Source organism: Aspergillus nomiae (assembly GCF_001204775.2).
Source record: "Aspergillus nomiae NRRL 13137 chromosome Unknown contig00083, whole genome shotgun sequence".
NCBI classification, from domain to species: domain Eukaryota; kingdom Fungi; phylum Ascomycota; class Eurotiomycetes; order Eurotiales; family Aspergillaceae; genus Aspergillus; species Aspergillus nomiae.
The window spans coordinates 1-23179 of NW_015378138.1; the positions used below are offsets into that span (position 1 = coordinate 1).

General features: G+C 47.6%; 5 protein-coding genes across 5 annotated transcripts; 3 read left to right on the top strand and 2 right to left on the bottom strand.

The window, feature by feature from the left end:
- Positions 1-1338: 1338 nt before the first annotated feature.
- On the top strand, positions 1339-3294 carry ANOM_005903 (alkyl/aryl-sulfatase; the record flags this gene model as incomplete). Its single annotated transcript, XM_015551160.1, has 1 exon — positions 1339-3294. The coding sequence occupies one exon, from the start codon at positions 1339-1341 to the stop codon at positions 3292-3294; it is 1956 nt and encodes a 651-aa protein (XP_015408306.1).
- Positions 3295-4633: 1339 nt separating this feature from the next.
- ANOM_005904 (putative methionine aminopeptidase, type I) lies at positions 4634-6029 on the top strand (the record flags this gene model as incomplete). Its single annotated transcript, XM_015551161.1, has 4 exons — positions 4634-4786; positions 4844-5257; positions 5319-5865; positions 5917-6029. The coding sequence occupies 4 exons, from the start codon at positions 4634-4636 to the stop codon at positions 6027-6029; spliced, it is 1227 nt and encodes a 408-aa protein (XP_015408303.1).
- Positions 6030-10120: 4091 nt separating this feature from the next.
- On the bottom strand, positions 10121-11420 carry ANOM_005905 (uncharacterized protein; the record flags this gene model as incomplete). Its single annotated transcript, XM_015551162.1, has 6 exons — positions 10121-10430; positions 10482-10954; positions 11009-11076; positions 11123-11159; positions 11212-11231; positions 11279-11420. The coding sequence occupies 6 exons, from the start codon at positions 11418-11420 to the stop codon at positions 10121-10123; spliced, it is 1050 nt and encodes a 349-aa protein (XP_015408302.1).
- A 6751-nt stretch (positions 11421-18171) lies between these two features.
- Positions 18172-18792, bottom strand: ANOM_005906 (uncharacterized protein; the record flags this gene model as incomplete). Its single annotated transcript, XM_015551163.1, has 1 exon — positions 18172-18792. One exon carries the CDS (start codon positions 18790-18792, stop codon positions 18172-18174), a length of 621 nt encoding a protein of 206 aa, XP_015408305.1.
- A 3425-nt stretch (positions 18793-22217) lies between these two features.
- On the top strand, positions 22218-22798 carry ANOM_005907 (uncharacterized protein; the record flags this gene model as incomplete). The annotated part of the gene is made up of 3 exons (XM_015551164.1): positions 22218-22259; positions 22317-22488; positions 22542-22798. The coding sequence occupies 3 exons, from the start codon at positions 22218-22220 to the stop codon at positions 22796-22798; spliced, it is 471 nt and encodes a 156-aa protein (XP_015408304.1).
- Positions 22799-23179: the final 381 nt, after the last annotated feature.

Consider the following 23179-nt stretch of genomic DNA (forward strand, 5'->3'; position numbering starts at 1 on the left):
ATATAATTATATAGAAAAGAATAAGTATTACTTTCTATATATATTAAAATAGAAATAAAAAATAGTATTTTATTTTACTTATTTAGCAGCTTTATAAATACCAAGACTATAATTTTATATAAAAATAAACTTTAGAAGAGATCCATTAGAGGCCTATCGTGGGCCTAGGGATTGGGCTTAGGCCCGGTAGTCAGGGTCCAGGACCCATGTGGGTTGGGCCTTGGGCCTGGAGTTTAGGCCCATTCATGGGCCCTGAAGAAGACTAATTATAAGACGGTAGCTTTTCTTATAGGTCAAGTTTGTATTAGTAAGGGTATTCTATATTAGCCATACTTCTGTTGTAGACGAAAATTCTATATCTGTCCTCCCAAATTCGATAGACCTGGCCCTTCAACCTTGGATTAATAACATCGCACTGTCTACATTATTGTTATCTTCGGACCCTCGGTCATCATATCGTCGCCGATCACTAGTGGATTCTAGTCATCGAGGTAAGTCGTATCTAACCAAGATAGCTAACTGGTCGCAGAGTGCTTGGACGAAGCCCCGGGTGTAACAATATACTGTTGGACATCCAATGGATATCTGCGGTTGGACTTGGATCTCGCCCCGATATCCAACATCGGCGATTGGCGGACTTGGATGTGGGGACCACATCCAAGTCGTACGATATGCCGCAGCCTACCTATGATATTGTTAGGCCTACGACTGAGAGACGTGGCCATACATTAGCAGCCTGCACCTACCTACGATCCTGCCAGCTGCCTCGTATCTAAGCATTGCTACATGTTTGAAACTAGGTCAGGAAATTGCACTAGACTCAGTTACTCAGGATATGAGTGCGGAACAAAAGAACAAAACTACCTTACAGGACCAACAATAAAGATCTCTATCACCCTTTTCGAAGAGAAGTATGAAAGCTAAGCGAGAATTGAGATTAATGTAGCACTGGGGTCTCCGAAATGTAGGGATTGAGCTCAGCTGCCCTCAGCAGTGGGCCAATTTGGTTGATTAAATTGAGGTATTATTAATTACAGGGTTCCCCTCATTGCCTTGTTTACAATAGGATACAGGTTCACGGGGTATGCAAGCTACTGCAGAAAGGTAGCATTGCATATCTTGCCACAGAGACAAGAGAGAAGTGACATAGGTTCTCCCCCCACCTTTCAGCTGAGATTGCAATCGCCTTGCGTAGGTAGTAGAAGAATACCAGGATCGCGAGGAACATAAGTATCTCGGCAATTCCTCGTCTCTCACCTGCCAGATAATCAGACTTCTGAAATCCTCTGCTACACACCACAATACGAATATTGGCTCGTATCCTAAAAACCGATCATCATGAGCTCTATCACCTCTCCGGAGAACGAGCATGACTGGATTAATGCTCAACGCGGCCACATCGCACTACCTGAGAACGGTGGGATAATTTACTCTCGGGACAAGAGTAACCCTAATCCTATCTGGGATCACAGTGCCTATGCATTTCTGTATGAAGAGCAGCCGCCGGAGGGCGTTGTCCATCAATCTTTGTGGAGACAGTCAAGGCTCTGCTATATTGGTGGCATTTTCCAGGTAATCGGTGGTCGCGGAGGCGTCATCTATCAAGTTCGCGCGCTGGACCTCTCGAACATGACAATCGTTGAGATAGGAGGCACGAATGAGGTGATTGTCATTGATCCCTTGACCTCAGTGGAAACTGCACAGGCAGCTTTCCAACTTTACCTCGAAAAAGTCAAGGATGGCGTACCAGTGAAAGTACGTGCCATGATCTACACCCATTCGCACGCGGATCATTTTGGCGGAGCGGAGGCTATCCTGCCGTACAAGGTCGACACTGACTTCCGTATCTACGCCCCCAGCGGCTTTCTTGAGCACGCCGTGAGCGAGAATGTCTATGCGGGTAACGCAATGGCTCGCCGGTCCGTATATATGTACGGCGAATCGCTGCAAATTTCACCCACAGGTCAAATTGGGGCCGGGCTTGGATTGGCCTTGTCGCAGGGAACCAGCTCTTTAGTAGCGCCGACCCACTATGTCTTCCAGAATGGCCTACTAGACCCGCCCATCGCCGGCATGGACATTACCTGTCAATTGACTCCCGGCACGGAAGCACCCTCAGAGATGAACTTCTTTTTTCCAACCCTCAACGCCATGTGCATGGCGGAGAATGCGACGCACACCCTACACAATCTGCAAACCCTGCGCGGTGCTCCAGTCCGTGATGCTCGCCTCTGGTCACGATATCTGGATGAGTCGATTGCTCTGTTTGGTACCTTGGCCGATGTCGTATTCTCCAGCCATCATTGGCCCACATGGGAAACCGTGGACGAGGAGGGAAATCGGAAGAACACAATCATCGAGTACTTGAGCAGACAACGTGATTGCTACGCATACCTTCACAACGAGACGCTGCGGCACCTGAACAATGGCTTGACCCCCGTCGAGATCGCTGAGGTGGTGAAGTTACCTCCCTCTCTGCGGGATGTATGGGACCTAAAGGGCTACTACGGGTCTGTCAGCCACAACGTCAAAGCCATCTATGACAAGTACATGGGTTGGTTTGACGGCAACCCGGCTAATCTGTGGAAACACCCGCCCAAGGAGGAAGCAGCTCGGTATGTCGAATGCATCGGAAGCACTGAAAAAGTCATCGAGAAGGCTCTAGAGTACGTGGCGAAACGCGATCTGCGGTTTGCGGCCACCCTTCTCAACCACGCGGTCTTTAATGACCCGAACAATTCAAATGCGAAACAGGCATTGGCCGAGGTTTATCAATCTCTAGGTCAAGGAGCAGAAAATGGAACCTGGCGCAATATCTATCTGACCGGCGCCAAGGAGCTTACTGGGGAAGTTCGAGGTGCTGTCAACAACATGGCGCCCGAGTCGTTGTTCGCCTTCAGCTTGGACCAGCTGGTGGATCTTATGGCCATTCGCTTGGACGGGCCAAAGGCGTGGTCTTCCATGCCCTTTTCTATTAACTTGATGATCACATACCCCGAAGGCGGCAAAGTAAACAAATCTCCGGAGGGCTGGCATATGAGGCTGAGCAATGCTGTCCTGACCGGCCATGCCATCCCATACTCTGGACCCGGAACTTCCTCGTCTATCCCGGCTTCTCTCACCATCTATGCCACCCAGGCGGAGTTTATTGAGCTAATCACTGGCGAGCGCAAGACTCTCGACAATCTTAATACAAAAGGCGACACTGCGGTTTGGTCTGTATTAAGAGATTTGCTGACCACTCAAGACAAATCGTTCAATATTGTCACGCCTCCTGAGTACAACCATAAGTAGGATCCCGAGGAGCAGAATAATAATTACATTACAACATGCCATGCTATGAATAAGTTGTGTTTGGTTTCAGCAGAATGCAAAATTGTAGCTAGCTTTTATCTCGGTGGTGAAACAAAATGAAATTCTTTTTATGATGCCCTCTCACAAAAGATAAGCTGGTGTCAAAAACTTGTTGGGCTGATATCTAACCTTGTATTGAATCCCACCGTACTTGATCTTTTACCTACCCTTGATCAAGAAGCTAGATTCTTTTCTCTTTCTTCTCAACCTGAAATCACCAAAGACCAGTTAAGATGAAATATTACTTGTCTGCGCGGATTTCTACACCTTTCTCAAGGTCGGCTCTTCAATTTTTCCCTTCCTTTTATTTGAGAAGAACAGCGATAACAGCTTGGTGCCTCCCAATCTCTCTTAGGGTATAATGATTATTATCATTTGCCGAAAGCGCCTCTGGTCGGCAATGCTCTTTTTCAAGAAAGGCTCCAGCAGCCACATATTCTCTCTGCAATGCACATATCCAACCAACAGTATACCGGTCTGGATTTGACATTGTGAAAGTGGATATAGTTAGGCTTCTTAAAATAACTGACCTCATTAACCTAACCTAACCTGGCCAAATGCCAGTCTAAATTTTAGTTATAAATTTAAAAATATCGTGATATTTTATATTCTCAATTAATTGAAGGGGTAGGCTTGGTGTTATAATATTCAGTTATTTTATTATTTAAGTATAGTGGGTTTAGTAGATAGCTAAGCTAAGTGATATAGATTATTTAAAAATTAATCCTAAATTATTCCGGTGTATTGGCTTAATATTCAGGGAGTGCTCAGCATACGTATTACTGTCTTGCTCCACGCTCTAGGATTATTTACTAAGGAAAAAGCGGTCCTGAGCTAGTCCTGTTCTGGAAAAAGGAAAGTCTCAAAGTTTCCGCAGAAAAACAATACGGTAGGGAACTACATAGAGTGGCTCTTGCCTGGGGCCCTGCCAAGATAGATATGTTGTATTATGTACTACATAGTACGTACGTACACATTGTACAGAAGAGGATTTCGGGCCGGACCTACGCCAAGCCTCCTGGACTGAGTGGATCTTCGGGACAGATCCGAGGATCAACCTATCAATGCATTGTCTTTACTCCGCTTCTGCTACTAGTGGCCCTGAGCTGAACGAGTTAAAATCCCGGCTGGATCGGAGGATCCCCCCATCACGTGCACTCCCCGTTACATTCGGCGTCTCGCAACCCACACAAAGAACAACTGCCGCTTTTGCTATTTACGAGTTTCTTCGGTGACGTGAGGTTGGCTCTGCGACAGTCCAACGTTCTGAACCGACACTATGGGTGACATCGCGTCCGAACTGCCGTCTAAGAGAAAGTGTCTTGGAGTCGACTGTGAAAATGAAGCGCCAGCCTTGCAGTGTCCGACCTGTCTGAAATTGGGCATGAAAGACAGCTATTTCTGCTCCCAAGATTGTTTCAAGAAGAACTGGGTGTGTTTCGCATCTGAGGGACGCTGAATGTCGTCATTGACTGAGCTCGTGGGGTAGGCCCAACACAAGACCGTCCACAAAACGGCCCAAGGCCAGACACAGAATGGTAAAATCCGCACAATCATCCCTCCGAAGGTTGGCGCTGAACCTTATCCAGGTACTGGACTTTATAATCCGTTCCCGACCTACTCCTTTACCGGGTCGGTCCGACCGGTCTATCCACTGTCTCCAATGCGCACCCTTCCTAAGTCGATCAGACGCCCTGACTGGTCTGAGACCGGCATTCCGAAGGGGGAGCGGCGCTTGCACCGATCGAAGATTGAAATTCTTGACGCCAAGGGACAGGAGGCCATGCGCAAGGTGTGCCGCTTAGCGCGGGAGGTACTGGATATCACCGCCGCAGCAATCCGGCCGGGCATTACCACCGATTACCTGGACGAAGTCTGTCACAAGGCTTGCGTGGAACGGAATGTAGGTCTTAGTCGCATCCTCATGATATGTAATTCTATGTACCTCTCACTAATAAAGACAGGCCTATCCTTCGCCCTTAAACTACAACCATTTTCCTAAATCGCTATGTACGTCTCCAAACGAGGTGGTTTGTCACGGTATTCCGGATCAGCGGATTCTTCTTGACGGCGATATCCTGAATCTCGACATTTCGTTGTATCACGGGGGCTATCACGCGGATGTGAACGAAACGTATTACGTGGGCGATCGGGCCAAGGCCGACCCTGACTCAGTCCGGGTGGTTGAAACAACACGAGAGTGCTTAGATATGGCAATCGAGCTCGTCAAGCCCGGCACTCTCCTCCGAGACTTTGGCAAGGTTATCGAGAAGCATGCCAAGTCCCGAAACTGTAGCATTCACACAACCTGGGGTGGTCACGGTATAAACACCGAATTCCACCCACCGCCGTGGATCCCTCATTATGCAAACAGTAAGGTGCCTGGAGTGTGCAAACCCGGCATGGCTTTCACCATCGAGCCGATTTTGACACTCGGGAAACCTCGCGAAATTTATTGGCCCGATGACTGGACAAACGTGACGGTGGATGGCAAACGGACGGCTCAATTCGGTGAGTACAGCTGTGCAATATTACTTATAAGCGCAACGCTAACATTTGTAGAACACACCTTGTTGGTTACTGAAACCGGGGTCGAGGTCTTGACCGCGAGACTGGAGGATTCTCCAGGCGGCCCGATCCCTATCCCTATGCCTGACAACGGTAATACCGCGTAGTCCATTCCGTAAATCACAGATTGAATGCCATAGTAGGGGAAGGGATGATTGGTCAGATGAAGCGGATAAAGGGAAACAGGCAGGTTTCAAGGCACGGTAGCACGTAGGCTAGATCAAATGACATCGGAAGAGGAAGGTCCTCAGGAAGTCAGACTGATGCCACCGTGGCTGCAGGGCTCACACCGCATTTTCGGGCGGTTTCAAGAGGCGGACGGCCCTGCATCGTGGCGTTCGAGTCCAGGCGTCCCGCCCCCGGGTCCAGAGGCTGAGAGATGTGTGCAGACCGTCTTCCGGTCCGCGTATCCAGCTCATCCATTCTCGACTGCTCTGCATGAGGAAAATCAATTCAAATGGCGTCGGGGTGAGGATTAGGTTGGTTCCCTGCATTGTGTCTACCGCACCTGTATCTACTTTCGATCTGCACATGAAGACCGAGCATGGACGGGGTGTTCTACGTCGTTCGCTAGTCGACATCCGAAATTCACTATTTCACTATCGTACTTTATTCCATATACGCCCTGACGGTGAACTAGCTTTGGGGTCCTTATCGGGAATGAATTTTAACTCGTCATGGATCACAGAGCCAATATGACTGACTTCTAAGAGCTATTTGAGCTCTAGGCGGTGGACCACTAGGCACGTCAAATCACAAGGGGAACTGAGTCTCTGATCTCTGAGTGTGGATTGGTGCCTCCCATCTACTGAGAAAGCCAACTGCCCCCGACCCTCTGCCTCTAGTAGTGGCTTCCGTTCTGCTGGACTGGCCCTTACTAGTCCTGCAGAAGACCTTGCCATGTGGTTCTGGTGGCTAATTCTCTAACATGTGTTCTTCTGGGAAAATACAAAGTTCCATAGTCAAGGAAGAGCGGGCGAGATCGACAGATGCACTGGGTTTGGGCAGATACCGAATTGTCGGTTTTCCCCGACAATCAGGAGGATTTTGCTCACTAGCCGTTTGCTAGAGGCGACAAGAAGTCTGGGTATGTGAATATTATTGATTTCATGGCCAGGGACATTATGGGATGCAAATATAAACAACGAAGCTGATTAATGTTAATACCAACACCAAACATCATAAATATTAAGCACAGTGGATCTTCCATCCCGTAACGTTCGTGTCATCGATTTCATTACAACCACCCTGGTACTTATTCGGAGGCAGCGGTTTGCCCGTGCAATTACCCTCGGTATACAGCATCAATTTGGCGGTCTGGTTCTTGCAGAGGTTCTCATTTTCGTCCAGCCCCATCAGACGATACGCGCGTGTGTGCTCGGACTCAATCGACATGCACTGGTCCACCCCAGTGGCGGTGGTGTTTGATCCGGGGAGGTCGCAGCTGCTGTCCCAGAAGGTTTCCAGGTAGATGGGCTTCTTTTCGGGCACAATGGGGCACTCCAACGCCCACGACTCATAGATGAAATCAGTGATATTGGTCGTCTGGCATCCCGTGATATTCGAGGGGAAGCTCTGAGAATCCCCTGTACACCAGGGGGAGGCATAGAGTGTGGCGACCGGCGCAGAGTTATCGGGGCATTTCGGCACTCCCGGATCAAGCTTGACGGAGTTGGTGTCATAACGCGTCACAGTGATGCACTTGTTTAAATGGGTGGCCTGAGAACTAGAGCGAGGTTTTGTACACTGGGTATCTTCGAAAATATGGAGATCCGGTTCCCATGCTGCTCGGGTGTAGGCTGCGCTGGCGGCGAGGAGGAGGATGGGAGCCTAGAGGGAATCCATGAATTGAAGGTTAGACTGGGATGGTGGTTTCGTTGGGAACCTGTGTATACACAGATAGACGCCTTACCTTGAAATGGACCATGGTGAATAATGTGTGGTGGTTTGATTTTGATGGTTTGTTCCTAACCAGATATCTTGTGTGCAGAGTTTTCTTGTAGGAAGGGTTTTCTGGCACAATTATATCTATTTATGCCTTGTCTTGAACGTAACAGAAAGGAGAAAACATGCAACTGAATTAATTCTACGTGGACTGGCGCAGCTGCAAACACGATCTGCGCCAACTGATAGTTCAATAGTCTGCTCCCCAAGACGAACGGGACGCAATAGTCAGCCCCACTCGCCCCAGATACATGCCGATCATGTATTCTCCGATCAGCACAGCTGAAGCAGATCGTTTCCGATCTTTCCTTACTAGGAGTGGGTATGGGGCCTGTGGAGAACAATGCCCTTGATCTTTTCAACTGTGTAGCCGATGAACATTGTATGTATAATGTATCCAAAAGACAAGGAAAATAGTTCCGTGGATATTCGCTGACATGAACTGCGTGGGACTAGCGTGTCTTGGCATTAGGGCTTCAGAAACAAGGTGACATTATTGTTCCCTAGTGAGCGTATATACATTGCATCCCCTATTACACGATTGATACCCATCCAGCCTTGCAAAGATCTAACTAAGCACGTCTAATCATCCCTAGAACACCAGCCTCAAGCTGTCTTGCTCGGAACACACCGCGCGTGCCATGATCCCACTTCGACTACGGTCTGGTTTTTACTCAGAGGGAGGCAGCCTTCCAGATTGTAATAACTGATGACATCGCCTGTACACTCCTGCTTGGAATACACACTGAGGACGACGGAAGAGTCGGTAGGACACTTGATGGCGCTTGCCTCGGGCTCGAACGCAATGGACCGCAGCTTTGACTTGCCCATGTCGACACACACATCGAAACTGCCAGTGGCGCTGGTGAAGGTTTCGGCTTCACAGATCGCGTCGGTGTAGGCAATCACTGAATACCAGCTGATTTTCGCATGGCTGAGAGCCGAGCTGGCGATGAGGAGGAGGGTGGGGAGCTGGATTCGGGGGTTTGGTTAGTATGTGTGTACCTTTGCTTTGGTTATTCATGGGTGGGTGTGTAGGGGTAGTACCTTGAAGTTGACCATTTTGATTGTTGGATGGATGGATCGAATCAGGGATTGGATGAAGGGTTGTGAGATGTTGAGAATGGAGGTGGTGGAATATGGGTTATATTTATACTCCGCTGAGGAAGCGAGGTTGGGAGCTAGGTTTTCTTCTCTGGAGTTCTGTGGATTCGGGCACAGCTGGAGCTACAGATCTATACCCTGTAGCCAATGTCCATAGGGGATACTACACAGTATACGGTCCCGACTAGATCGATCAGGTCAATAGCCAAGAGATCGACGGACCCGCTCGCACTTGGCCGAGAAAGGGGTCCACAGGGACGGCCTGAGTCGACGATCTATGGAGAGACTTCAGCTGCTGAAATTTGAATCGCACAGACAATGGTGGATCTCGCTTGGGGAGTGTTATGACCAAGCGATCAGGAAAATAGGAAATCGTAGCGAGTGAAATTCTCATAGGGTGCTGGTCTGCGTACAGCTCTCCAGGTCTAAAGCCCTGCATGCTGTTCGTACAGTTTAAACGTCTACTAGAATTAGTTTATTATATGACAGTGTAGCAAGTATCTATTAAATCCGAGTGGTATAGAGTTATTCAAAATTAACTACATCGATTTTCGATGTAGATTTCTTGCCGTCGCTTCGAGGAGTACCTGGTTTATTATACTCGCTCCACAATCCAGGGCGTACGGTCTCCTGGGTTGTCTCCACCTGGTGGCGTTGTTTAACAGCCCACGACCTCCTCGATGGTCGTGAAGGGCTCCTGGCCCTCGTCGAAGCCATGTACGCGAAGAGCATTGACAGCTTTCAACGATGACCTTGGTCTTATATGAGGCAGCTTCCTATTCAGCTCCTCAAACAACGGGCCTATACCGCTTTCACGTGTATATGAGCGGTAGGTAATATTTGATGCGGTGTTCTATCCATCATCGATACCAGGGTCCAGGGATGCTCAAATGTGGACTCCGTCCGCAGTCTGGACGGGGGTCGGCGTTGATAGTGACTGACCCTTAGAGTCCCGCGACCCACTGTACTGCCGGTAACTTTGCGTCCATGGTACCCGTGTAAGTAGTGTCTAGGCACTCGTATTCCGGGCGGGCATGTGAATATGATCTTGCTTTCATGCACCCGGCACTTCTGAGCCTGCACAACTCGTCCTCTGCGGCTTCTTACAGAGGCTCAATTAAATATTATTCCTTCAGCGTACCCGTGGACATCACACAGTAGTCACCGCAGTCGATATTTCCACAGTTCGAAGAATTTCAATGACATCCCCCCTGCTGCCGAAATGATCGTCGTGCCCGTAGATGATGGCCCGCATCTGTGGACTAGTCTCGGCGTGCTGGAACACCGCGTCTTGATCTGAGGTCTTTCGCCAAAAGGCCCGGCGCCGGGAATGGTTTGAGCTCTCCTGGAAGTATTCGTACGAGGGATGGGCACGAGTATGCTGGTGGGGCAAGTGGGCGACGAGAGCTGAGAGGGCCGGAAGACAGGCACAGATGATCCCCAGAGAGATCTCCGCATTCCTACCGACGAGTGTTAGCAAGCTCGATCGAACATTGACACGGCACACATACCCGAGCATGTTGATGCGCATGAACGTCGTTGTAATGTCCTGGGACTTTCCAGTCGTGGCGATCAACACCAGCCGGGCGATGCTGGACGCGCAGGCGAGACCGCCCGCACCGAGGAGAGCTATGACGCGCAACTTCTTTCGCGTCGGTAGATGTACCTTCCACACCAATGCCAGAGGGATGATCAGAACAATCAGATCGCTGGCGACGCTGATTACTGCATCTGCCAGCGTGATCTTAGACTGGTCCAGACAGCTGCCCGGGGTGGCCGGGGCCCAGAACTTCGAGATGGGATTGCAGATACAGATCTTGACAATCAATGCCGGGACATAGTAGGCCAGCATTATACCGAGAAAGATATAGATCAGGATCACGGCCGTTCGGAAGGGGCGAAAGACCCGCGTCATGATCCACAGGAGGCATAATTTGGTCAGGTAGGCCGCGGGTCCGTAGACAATCATAGTTCCGTAGACGGTCTGGTGCCATCAGCGGATGTCTTTCTGTCATCTCCTATTTGCAATCCGACATACCTTGCGGAAAATGCGTTGATCGTGGTCTGACACATGGTTGATGGGAAGGCCCCCTCCATAGTAGCCCACTGTTGGGGGTTAGCGATGCAACTCGTGGCGTGACATCATACGTACTAGCTAGTGCGATGGCTGAATAGGCGACGCCAAGGGACTGCAATCGAATGTTTAGCACGGGGTTAGGACAATGCCAGTGCAGAACCTACCCAGGCACCCAAGCAGGCCGCTGTCTCTGTTAGTCATCTGTGCATCACATTGTGTGATGAAACGTACCATCTTCTTTAGCTAGGCCGTTGAGCACGGCCATCCGGGTGTAAACGCGGAGGGCAACGCAAATGGTAGTGGCGCTGATACATATGATCTGTAGAGCTGTATTCCAGTGCTGGATGGTCTGGTCGACGTTGTTCGTGGGCATATCGGATGCGTCTGCACATTCCTTACCCAATCACAGTCGGCACAGCAAGTCTGTGCAGGTAGAATATCTGAGGTCGTGAAAGTTGTGTGTTATGAGAGGAGGACCAACAGGATTGATCTGCTAGAATCCAGTAGGAAAAAGAGGTAAAACGACAAGAGTTATCCGACTATTTGGTGGAATGAAGGAATCGCCTCAAATGATTGTGTGAGGCACTTTTGCTTTCCATAATCATTACCTGCTATCTATTCATCTAGACCTGAATAGTTTACAGACATCATACGGTATATCGAGATGGGGAACCCCAGATCATAAAAAGAACCTCTTGCGGGGTGGTAAGCATGAGGTTAGTTTAGTCTCATGGCCGAGTAGGTCCGAAGGTATCATATCCAGGTGGCGGAAGTCAAACTAGCAAGCTCACTCACTACTGGATACGGCGAGCGCCGAAAGGATCGTCTGAAACTTGGGACATGGATCTCAGATTCCTTCGGCCGAGGGACTTCCATCGGATGATCAACGCACAGTTGTGGGGAATTGACAGTTGTGCCTTGTTACCTTTGCCTGCTTGCGGAAATTGCGGACTCATAGATGTCATCATCAAACCCTAGTTTTGCCACTTGGCGTCCAACAACCCCATATAGATGCAACCATTTTTAGTCGGAACCTTAGTTCAAGGGCCCGTTAGACTGTTATGTAGGAGGCCTCTACTAAATCGCTAGAACAAGCAGGTGGTATCACGAGCTGCGGAAGTCTCAGCCACTTATTCATGGCTGATGATACGTTGTTCCAAGTGACAGATTGTTTGCGGTTTCGGCAGTTCTATCTCTACCAAACCAACATGGTTAACATGACTTGTATCTCAGAGGTATTCCATGCGAGAACTTCTCAGTCCCAGTATATTTCAAATTACTCCATACAAGCTGAAGATCTACCCCTTAAGGCAGGTCACCATTATAAGATCGATGTGTGACGCATCGACTTTCCGGGGCTCCACAAGAGTTCTACTGTGTACCAATGGCATCCAAACGATCCAGGCCTCATAAATTCCTGCAGTAATCTCCGGAATCCTTTGTCCAGGAAATGTCAAAAATGTCACGCATGAACGCTTCCACACCAATTGTGCGGCTTGCCGAGCTTGCGGCCCTAGTCTAGCCAGCTGGCCCGCTTGTCCCGTACCAGCAGACCCATGGTTCGCCGTCACCACAGAGTTAAAAATTCCTAAATGACTGATATCTGAGAAGTTTAAAATTACCAATAACGGACCTTGAGCTAGACCTCACGAACAGAATGATGAAATATGGCGCCACGACGTTCTCGGACTAGTTTCTGGCATGGAAGGCACACCACTAAAATTGTTCCCTCGGCTGGTTGCATGTGCTATTCATGAATTCGCAGAGTGGAGGATACCCCTGCAGACAACCGGTTATATTATCGTGGAAAGTTTTACGAGGCTAGACATCGTCCACTTGTGTCGGAAGACTTGAACATATGCTCTCTCAAGCGGGGCAAACGTTCAATTGGGTGTGGTGGCATGACATAGGACTTCTAGTAATGGCTCTATGAATCTCTGGACCGATGGTCTCTGAGACACCCAACGCTCTAAGTGTAGCCGACACCCTGGGCTCGGTGCCTTCGCGTGCGGGCTTTTCTATGCAATGGAGAAATCAACAGGCGCAGCAAAAGGTACGTGATGGCCAATACCGTCCAAACAAAGGTTTTGTACCATATTTGAATAGATAACTACCCTAACAACAGGTCTGTATGAAGTACCTAAAAGCGCCAAAGGACACCATAAGGAAGCCATAGATACGCCACTAAAGTATATAACAGCGTATGGTAGTAAGGCCTAGTTCTCTGCCGGGTAGAGGATCCATCCCTGTTGCCTTTCTGGATCAACATCAAGTGTGATAGGTTCCTCATTCTCTGAACTATTTAGAGAGAGTACCCGTTCGTCTGAATCATTCTCGAATCTGCACAGCAAAGATATATCAGCTTCCTGTCTAGAGGCACAAGATAGTTATACGCACATATATGTGTGCGGCCCGACAGGTATAGCCTTCCAGAGTGTATTCGGAAATGCATCAGGCTCATGTACCGGGAAGGGCAAAGGGACTATATCAAATGTTAGCTAGGATAAGTGCCAGGGTATAATGATAGATTGACAAACTTCGAGAACCGATATACTGAGTTTCTTGGCCGACTTCACCGGCGAATCTAATAGTGTACGTGCCAGGCACTTCGCCTGATTCTTCGATCTTCCAAGTCTGTTGTTCGCTGCCGTTCCTTCCGCTTTAAGATGTAGGTAAGTAGTGTACAAGTTCAGGAGAAGAGGTAGGACATACTAGCCGATAAGCTGACCGGCGCTCCTACTCAGATCAAGAGCTTGTTGTGTGGCCTGGTGCACCAACGCATATGTACCTGGTTCGATGTCACCCATGATGATACTAGAGATAGTTCTTGCGACTGAAGGTAAGGAAAGTGGGTTGAGAGATGAGAGCTGAAAAGCGCGAAAGTCTGCCGATTTATATCAGAGGTAGAATTCGAAAAGGCATTCTGAGCTGCCCAGCGAGGTGGGGTACAAATATCTTGCGCTATATTAGTAACGCATGGGGCGATGCTGATCTGCATTAGCGGCACCAGATTGTGACTACTCATAGATCCGATCTCCAAGCGTTCGCTCCACTGTTCAGCTCGGCCAGGTCATGGCTGTGATCAGACGCAACTCCTCGGCCAATTACGGAAATGCCTCATCTCAAGATCGACCGTATCAAGTCGGGCTCAAAAGATATATCTCGATTCAAAGCGCTGATCCTGACACACCGCCTCTAACCCCTCATTACTACTCTGACTGAAATTCGAAATGGATAGGTTTGCAAAGCCAATCGTTAGTCAACACGAATCAAACATTGATCTCTCGTGCTAGGATAGTCTGTCATGACTGGTGGATGCCAAGCTACCATCCCAGCTGAAGTTATAAGGTATATTCCTATTTGCTTGTTGTCTGCAGGCATATCAACGAGTGTGGGGGCATTGGCTTGTCATAATGGGGGTACTGGCATAGCTGACGGATGACCACATGTTTTCTGTACGAAATAGTTCTGCAGTCAAAGGTATTAGCTCGATATACACCTTCTTTAGATTGGCGATATAGAGGGGGAAACAACAGAATATTCGCACTGTGCTACACATTTTAGGCTTCTCCCGCGCTCGACCCGACCCGAACCCGAAGCGGCTGATCTCCGGCGATGGGATGCTGTGGAATTATATCAACAGTTGTATATGTGTTTCAGAGCCAATTCCTCACCACCAAGCAATTTTTTAAGTGCATTGGAGTATGGTATCATGGATTGGCATGGTGTAAAAGTCCAATGATGCTCGTATATTTATACAACGTTTGTTTCACGCTTATTTTGTCAGACAGAAATATACTGTCTCATTGAACGTTATCTGGCTATAGAAGACAATCATGAAGGCCGTCGCCGCTCTTCTTCTCTTAATTGTCGGCCAACCCAAGGCCCTTAGGGTGACAGGATAGCTGAGAGAGCATAGTCGAGTCCTGTGACGTAGAGGTTCGTGATAGTTATCAATGGTCTAGACACTACGCTCGAGTGCTAAACGTGATGGGGTGTCCTCAATTTGCAAGCGAATGCGAAGCGAGACATCTGTACATTGAGGGCTTTGTTTGATTTTCCGCAGCTCTGCCCTTGTTACCACGTATTTAACTTTTCTTGCTTTCGGCTAATCGCTTCACGGTTGTTTTAGATGCCAAGGGGCTGTATAGTACGTATTCAAGCTCAGCGTTGTCGAACATTAACATCAGCAGGATACTTATGCAGCCCTATCACCGTTGCCCGCTTTGGATGAAACGCGCGATGGCCCCCAGAGGCAAGAGGGGTATACAGCGGATCTAGATCCAACGCACTAACTCCATAGAACTTGGTACGTATGCTCTTCTTACCCACGCCAGGGCAACGCGTCAAGTTTCTCATATCTTTATCTGAACCTTTGGCTATAATTGTTTATGTTCTTTTCACAGTCCTTGAAGGTCGAAAGATACTGGAGAAGAAGTTCTAAATAAAGACTAATTCAAGAATCGAGGTTTAATAGGCCAAAATAACATTCAGAATAGGGGCTAGCGTATCAAGGATTAACTATTATGTAGCAATATTTTATACTCGGCTTGAGATTCTATTGTATTGTAGGTAGAGGTCTATGGTGGCGCAGCTGCACCAGTCCTCCGATCAACTGAGAAACTGACCTCCAGTGCGACACCGAGATGTTCCGTAGCGACCATCGTAGTAAGGTTTGGTTGTTGTGAAGAATCAGATCAATAACCCTGGCCGATCCTTCGATAGTGTATTCAACCCAGCTTAGCAGGTCTCCCTTTTTGTATACGAGGGTATGCAAATAGGCTCTTCCAGCATGTAAACATACTTTAATACCGCAAAGGTATCAATGCCCCCGGTATTCGGCCCAGGATCTAATATATAATCCTGATCGGCAGCCATCTAACTTAAGTGATGATGGTCATCCACATTTATTTTGATCTCGCTATTTTGGCAAATCACTAGGTAGATCAGCTGCCTTTTATCAAGCTCCTCTATTGTTACTCCCCTTGCGATTAGGCTTTGAAAATTGCCGTCCATCCCAAATCTCATACTCGACTTCACCCAGCACCCACTCGTCTAACAGCTTTCAACCACGAAATTCCCACCATGCAGCCCATGAGAGCTCTCGGTAAATCACTGTTTTTCACTCTTATCATTGCACCTGTGATATGCAATCATAGGAGGGAGCGAGGCCTCTCCAAGTAGTGCCCCATTTACAGTCGCCGTCATCTCGAGTAACCTCTTCGGTGACAGCTATCTATGTACTGGCTCCTTAATTAGCCCAAAGACTGTTCTTACTACAGCTGGCTGTGTCTATGGGTCTTCGGCAACTTCGCTAAAGATACGAGTGGGTAGTCTCGAGCACGCTGCTGGGGGCAAATCGAACCAGGTTATCAAAGTCATCAAACATCCCAACTATAACACCAACACCCGGAATGTCGATTTTGCCGTCCTCCATCTCACGTCCTCGGTGACCGATATCGAGCCTGTGGCGATCGCCACGCAGGATACACTTACAGGGGCCCCTGTAACCCTCTACGGCTGGGGAAAGACAGACAAGTTGTCGAATGAAAATGCTCGCGCACTGCAACAGCTCCAGACCAGTTTCATCTCCTTTGATGATTGCAAAAAGTCATGGTCAGACCTATATCCTCTGACTTTCAGCATGGATTGTGACGCGGCGCCAGAGAAAGAACAGGGCTCTTGTTCCAAGGACCAAGGGGGTCCCGTTGTTAATGAATCTGGAGAGCTGGTGGGCATTATAGGATACTACAATTACTGCGAGCCGTCATCGAATGGTCGTCCTGATGTCAATAACGACCCGTTAAATGTAGATAGCTGGATCGCTCAAAATACCATCTGATTGGCTTACTTGGAAAGTAAGGCGCAACTACTAGTATAAAGTATTGCGGTTGTTCGTACTGAAAAGGTACCCTGATAGAGCAGAGCACTACATACACGCATATCTAGTTAGTCAACGCATTTCTTTCAATATAAGGGATATGCTGTTTTGTCAATAATAATATGCTCGCTTAATGTAACATACGGTTCAATTGTCACCATCACAACAGGTCTGATTTTCTAACTACAGGTCTAGACAATTGGTGATTTACAATCTACACATGACAATTTACTATCTACAGTAGGAAGTTAGGCTATCGAGAGTTTTGGCCAATTGAGAAGGGAATAACGGAGTTTCGCAATAGGTTATGATACCCCCATCGGGAAATGGCTTTGTGTATATCTGTACTGCTGACCTCTGCGGCACCGTCCTCCGCCCGCGATGTCTCGTAGAATTGCCTACCCTCGATACTAACCTATATGAGGGTTGTTCTTTCCAGGAAAGCCCGATCTACACCTGGAGAGCATTGCACGCCGATACATTGGGTAGGCATGACCCCTGTCAATGCATTAGCACCTACCTGTCCTCGGGTTGTTTTTCGACACATCACTTTGGACTACCTTTTAGGTCATCAAAGCATGGCGGCTTGAATCCACCTGAACACCATGAAATCCTTGCTTTTCTCGTGTTTTGCTCATGGACATTGTTTCTTACTCTGGCTCTGATTCGCTGCCTAGCAAGTTCCACACCGTTTATCTGATGATAGTATGGAATGAAGGCCTGCGTCAAGTCTTCTCGTTCCTTCCATATTTCCATGCAAGCGTCCAGGGTATGATATCAAGAATGAGAAGCCCGGGTTCACATTTGACTTTACTATTCTCGTGACCAGTCATAGCCATACCATGCAGTTTAGGGTGGCCAAGCTTAGCATTAGCTACGCGTATCTCCAACGGCATTCCTATCTTTGGGCCCAGCAAAGACAGTTTGCATAAGTATGAATGAGCAGATGAGATGCCTTGTTCTCAACACAATTTGCTCATATATACTCCGTACAGGGAAAGAAAAGAAAATAAGATAAGATAAGGGGAACTACACAATGTGGATTATGAATCCAGTGACACAGTATCATAGGTGTCAAACATTAGGAGCGTCCTCCCTTACCTCATCTCTGCGAGAGCAGCGCGTAGATCCTGAGTCTCTTTGACAAGAGTATAACCACTTTCCAACATCATTTCGCACCCCTTAATGAGACTATTTATCGTCGTCTGCATAGAAGCGCGTCCGGCGTCAGTCTCTTTCATTGCTAGTTCTTTAAACGTAGAAAGCAGCTTTTCCAATCGATTGAAGCTGTCAGATGTTTCAACATCCAGATCAGTCGGGCGCTGATAGGTGGCGGAAGGGTGATGCGTTGATTAGCAGGCTGGCCTGTTTCGCGATTGGGATTGATCGAGGGTGATCCAGTTTCTGCACTAGCACTCCCGACAACTGCGGTATAGATCCGGCGAGAATATATTCGTCGGGGATAAATTGGTCTCAATTCTTCGTGTCTTTGAAGGTAGTTGTATACCCATTTTTCACCAACGGTCACATTTGGTGTGGTGCTGCGGCTGGCGAGAATGGCATTGGCCTTTTCTTCGATCTGCGACCGCGAGGGGGCAGTTTCATGTTGTTCAGTTACTGATATTATCCACCTGGATAGCGACTCCTCATCTTCCAAGCTCAATCTATGACAATTTGCCCATGTTTGAGACCGGCTTTTAACCCCCTTCATCCTGTTGAGTAAAGTTGTTGAGGGCACGTCGTATTTGAGAGCTGCCTGCCGTGCGGAAGAGAGTTTGCCATCTTGTAGATCTGTAATTGCTGATTGAATCCTTTCTTCCTGCGCTTTTGAGTCTTTTGATTTTTGTCTCCGTGCTGGCGGCATGATTGCTGCTTGGCAGTGTTTGCGCGGCTGGCTTCGAAAGTTGCGGACGTGCTACTGTTGGGGCGCGCGGCTCGCTTACAATTACAAAGATCACGTGAGAGAGAATTCAACTCTGGCTATCCTTTTCAAGGCAAGTCTACACTGGACTATGTAAGAGAATAACAACGATAGAATATTTTGCCTCGAAAGTAAGGAAGAGGTACTCAGGTTAGGATTACACATACGTAAAGCTTCAGCCCACCACTTGTTTGTATACGTCCAAAATAGATCGTTGTATTATTCGGTAGACTAAATCGCGCTAACAGACAATAGGACTGATTTCGCGATTTCTTACCGAAATCTTAGTGTTTTACATAAGGCCACGGCTACCACGCACCTTCTGAAGACTTGTTGTCTTACCGCCCTCGAATCTCGCCACCATCCCCGGAACTGGGGCCCTAGCCTAGGGTAGCCAGGATACTAAAAGTCTAAAACCTAGAGAGGACCGTAGAGAGATATACTACCGGCGCCTCTAAAGACGTAGTACTGGAGCCCCTAAACACCTAGTGCTGACATCACTCAAGATCCAGGGTCTCTAAGAGACTCTAAAAGGCGGTCACCTAATATCTCGGAACTGGACGAGTCGATAGTCCGAAGGTATAGAATTGATCTAGAGTATATAATTGGTTAAAATCTAGGGTGGGACCAAGTAATTATATATTATTGGTCGCCCTCAAGTGCGTTGGTATTCGTAAAGTTGGTAATATTATCCATACATTGTCCGTTAGCTCGATTTGGTCCGTTGTAATTATTTGATCATACGTTTGAATTGTTTGCATAATTGATATAGCGGGATTTAAGGTGAACGACAAGCGGCAACTATTGCATAGATGATAGGACATGCAATAGCTATTGAACATCTTGCAGAAATAGAAGGCACGGCGATAGTAATCGCAGACTCGCGTTCTAGTTTAGGTTGTCTATTCCTAGGTAACAACTCTAGAGCGGGAGACTCTGACTGTCAGCCGGTATCACGTTAAAATCACTAAAATATTTATAGTGGTGACATCCACGAACACAGTCTCTCTTCGCTTCGAATATTAAAATCGGCAGGGTAGCTACAATGACATGGATATAGATCATGCTTTTCACTTGCATGCAAATGGTGTGTCCATTTTGTAAGGTATCTGATGGAGATGCTTGCCTTTCTGAAAACCGTGTGAATGAATCCTCTTGTTGATATCTCAAATGATAGCTCTATTAATCACTGGCTTAATATCGTCTCTGCATCTTGAAATAGGGTAAATGATGACGAGCTTTCTAGCACGACTTGGTGGATTCCTACCTTGGGACTGACAGAGAGCCCTCCAGCTTCAACTATCATTTGGAGAGATGCCAACCTGGTAAGTCTTCAGGCGATTGCATAGTTTTTGGATCATGACGAGGCCGATTGTCCCAATGTATATAGATTACGAGATACAAGAAGCCATATATATATGTATCACCCTGTATATCTTAATTGAGAAAGTTCCGGCGGTTTGATACAAGCGCGCTGTCTATCCGATATATGTCTGGTACATTCCTAATTAGAATAATATCAATCGATATCATGTAGAGATTTGGAGTCAAGACATATCGAAAATCCGCCATCTTGGAGAGAATGAGACTGATAAGGCTATCCAATAGGTCGTTAAATGATGATACTGGGAGACTATAAGTGCCGGTGTTTGATGAGCCATGACTTGCAATTAGTACAGAACTTACAGATACGTTGAGTCTGTGGGTCATCGGTGTTAGCGTGGATTTATCGGCCATAGCCGCCCTATGAAAACGCTAAGAGAGAAAAAATGACAGGGGAAAGATAGATGGGCTCCACCTCGATCCATGGTTCCAAAGCAGGCCGCGGAAGCCCGGAAATAGCTCTAGTTGCTCCTCTAGGCCTCGAGGAACAAACCCCTCTTCCCCCTTCTCTCACCACTTGGTCTATCGGTCGTTTTCTCCTGTAGGAGGTAATCTCTACTAAATTTCTTTGGCATGTGGGGTTTCGTTCTCGCTCTCATATCAGTAAGAACAGTCAGGCATTCTTTCGCCTTCATGTTGGACTATCAATGCTGGCCTGAGGAGCGTATCAGAGAGAAGATCGTACGATAACATCATTATGGATGACGATCGCTACCTAATGCCCGAGAATAGATTGCCAAGACAGGTCTATACGCCCAGCTTCACAACGGTGCCAGTAGCACATACACTTCACAAATCAAAATATAGACAAGGGGTAGCTAGTGGGGATGACTTTATAATAAACTTTGAGCCTCTGCTACCTCGTGCCCACGTATTGACCCTTAGACTCCTACCACAATGGGATAAAATTAGGCGAGACTGACATTGGCGATCCGAGGAGAACGAAAACAACGTGGAGCCACTGGGAAGGGTAACAGAAGCTCGTATGCAAGGCCCAGTCATAGGACACGGACCCGAGGTGATGCAATGTGACTGGCCGGGGAAATTGGAACGTGAACCGAGCTGTTGATCCCATTGACTAGTGTAGAGAATTGGCGCGACTGGCGCGGTGGATCAGCACCTTCTGTCGCGCCCCCGGAATTGACAGTCTTGGAGAACAGAGAAGTCTTTCGGTAGGTCACACGGTTCATACCAAAGGCAGTTCAAACCTTTTATCTGGATGCAGTGGGCATTGGGCAGTGGAGAGTAGAAGGAAGGTGTTTCCATTCTGCGTTCGCCAGATCAGAAATGAGACAGTTCCTGAAAGCCGCACGGCCTCACGTCAGTTTTGACCACGCGGAAGGGTCGGGATTATTTTTGATGGATAGAAAGGGGGTATTCCCCTCGCCTGACTCGTGAACCATCATGTCTAGCGTGCGTGGGCTTTCGCATCACACTTCTAAATTAGTGTACCAGCTGGGGAGGGGGTGCGCTACGTTAGTCACACCCCTCATTTGTTGGGCCATTTCACCAAGGTTTATCATAAAATTGTGTGTGAGAAATACCCTATATTGGCAAGTCACGAAAGGGAATATGTATTGGGTACATACCATCAAAGTGATGACGTGCGTTGACTCTATTTGATATCACAATGTGGACAGCAAATGGTGGCCATTTAAAGGGTTCGCTAATTGTAAGAAGGTGACTAGGAAATTTAGAAGGAGATTTAGATCCATATCTATCCAATAGAAGTAGGTACGCTTTGACGTACTAGATAGCGAAACCCAGTATTAATTCCAGATGGGCGTGAGGCTGTAAAGCCTCGGAATATAATCCCTGTCAAACAAGGCACCCCTGCCGTCTGGCTATCAGGCCTGCATCTCTAGAGAGACTTTACGGCCTATATAAGGAGGGAGGAAAGCGTCCTGTTGCGTATGCTGAGAGACTTGCCATTTTTTTATGCTGATCTTTTGGGATTATATAATATCCATTATCCTTTCGTCGAAATGTCTACACCTCAGAGGCTTGCTTCTCCCAGTAGTGAGGAAGTGCGCAAACTGTTACCCTCTTTAAATGCTTCTTGAAGACCCACTAACTTAACTCAGCGAACGGTCGAACTGCCCGTCGATCCTCAACGTGACATAGGACTTGCCACCGTCGTTTATAGACGCGACGGCCATATAGAAGATCGACGTTACCACTTCCAAGATGATCGTATTATCCCAGCAGACATGGTTGCTAGAATGACCAGACATCAAAACACTGAAAGCCAGGAGTGTATGTGCCACATCCCTTAGACTTTACTAGATAAGCAACTGATGGCCATTTAGCAACGGATAGTATCAGCGAATGCTCAATGTCTGAGGATGGAGAGCCCCAGGGACAGGCCAAGGAGACTTGTCATTGTTACCAGGATACTGAGATGGACGAGTCCTCTAAGGTTATCAATGGAGATATGGTTGATGGCTTGAAACCCTCAAGTCTTCGGAAGCATCATATGCGTGGAGGCTCGGTGAAGGGAAATAGCAAGTTGGTCAATGGCGACATTGATAGGCATGCATTTCTTGCCTTTTTCTGTCGCGATTAACACAGCGGCTTTCATTTGAACCCCATGGTAATTAGTGATCAGTTGGTACCTCTTTTACTATTGCATATTACAGTGACTAGTACTAGACTGGGTAGTCTGTATTTTACATATGGGATTACCCTGCCAATGCTGAAGCTACTACTATCTGCCAACTGTAGTGACATACAGTAGATGTAGAATAGACATATGCCGCAAAGGTAGTATTACTATCGTAGACATGGACAGAATAACACATGCAAAGCAATAGTACAATCAATTTATGAGTATATACAGACTTTCATACGGAAGAAAGATAGACGACATGACTAGTCGTTATTCCAGAGCTCAATTTGACTCGCTAGTCATTTTTAATATAGAGCCGAATTTGCGCTCAGGTAAGAA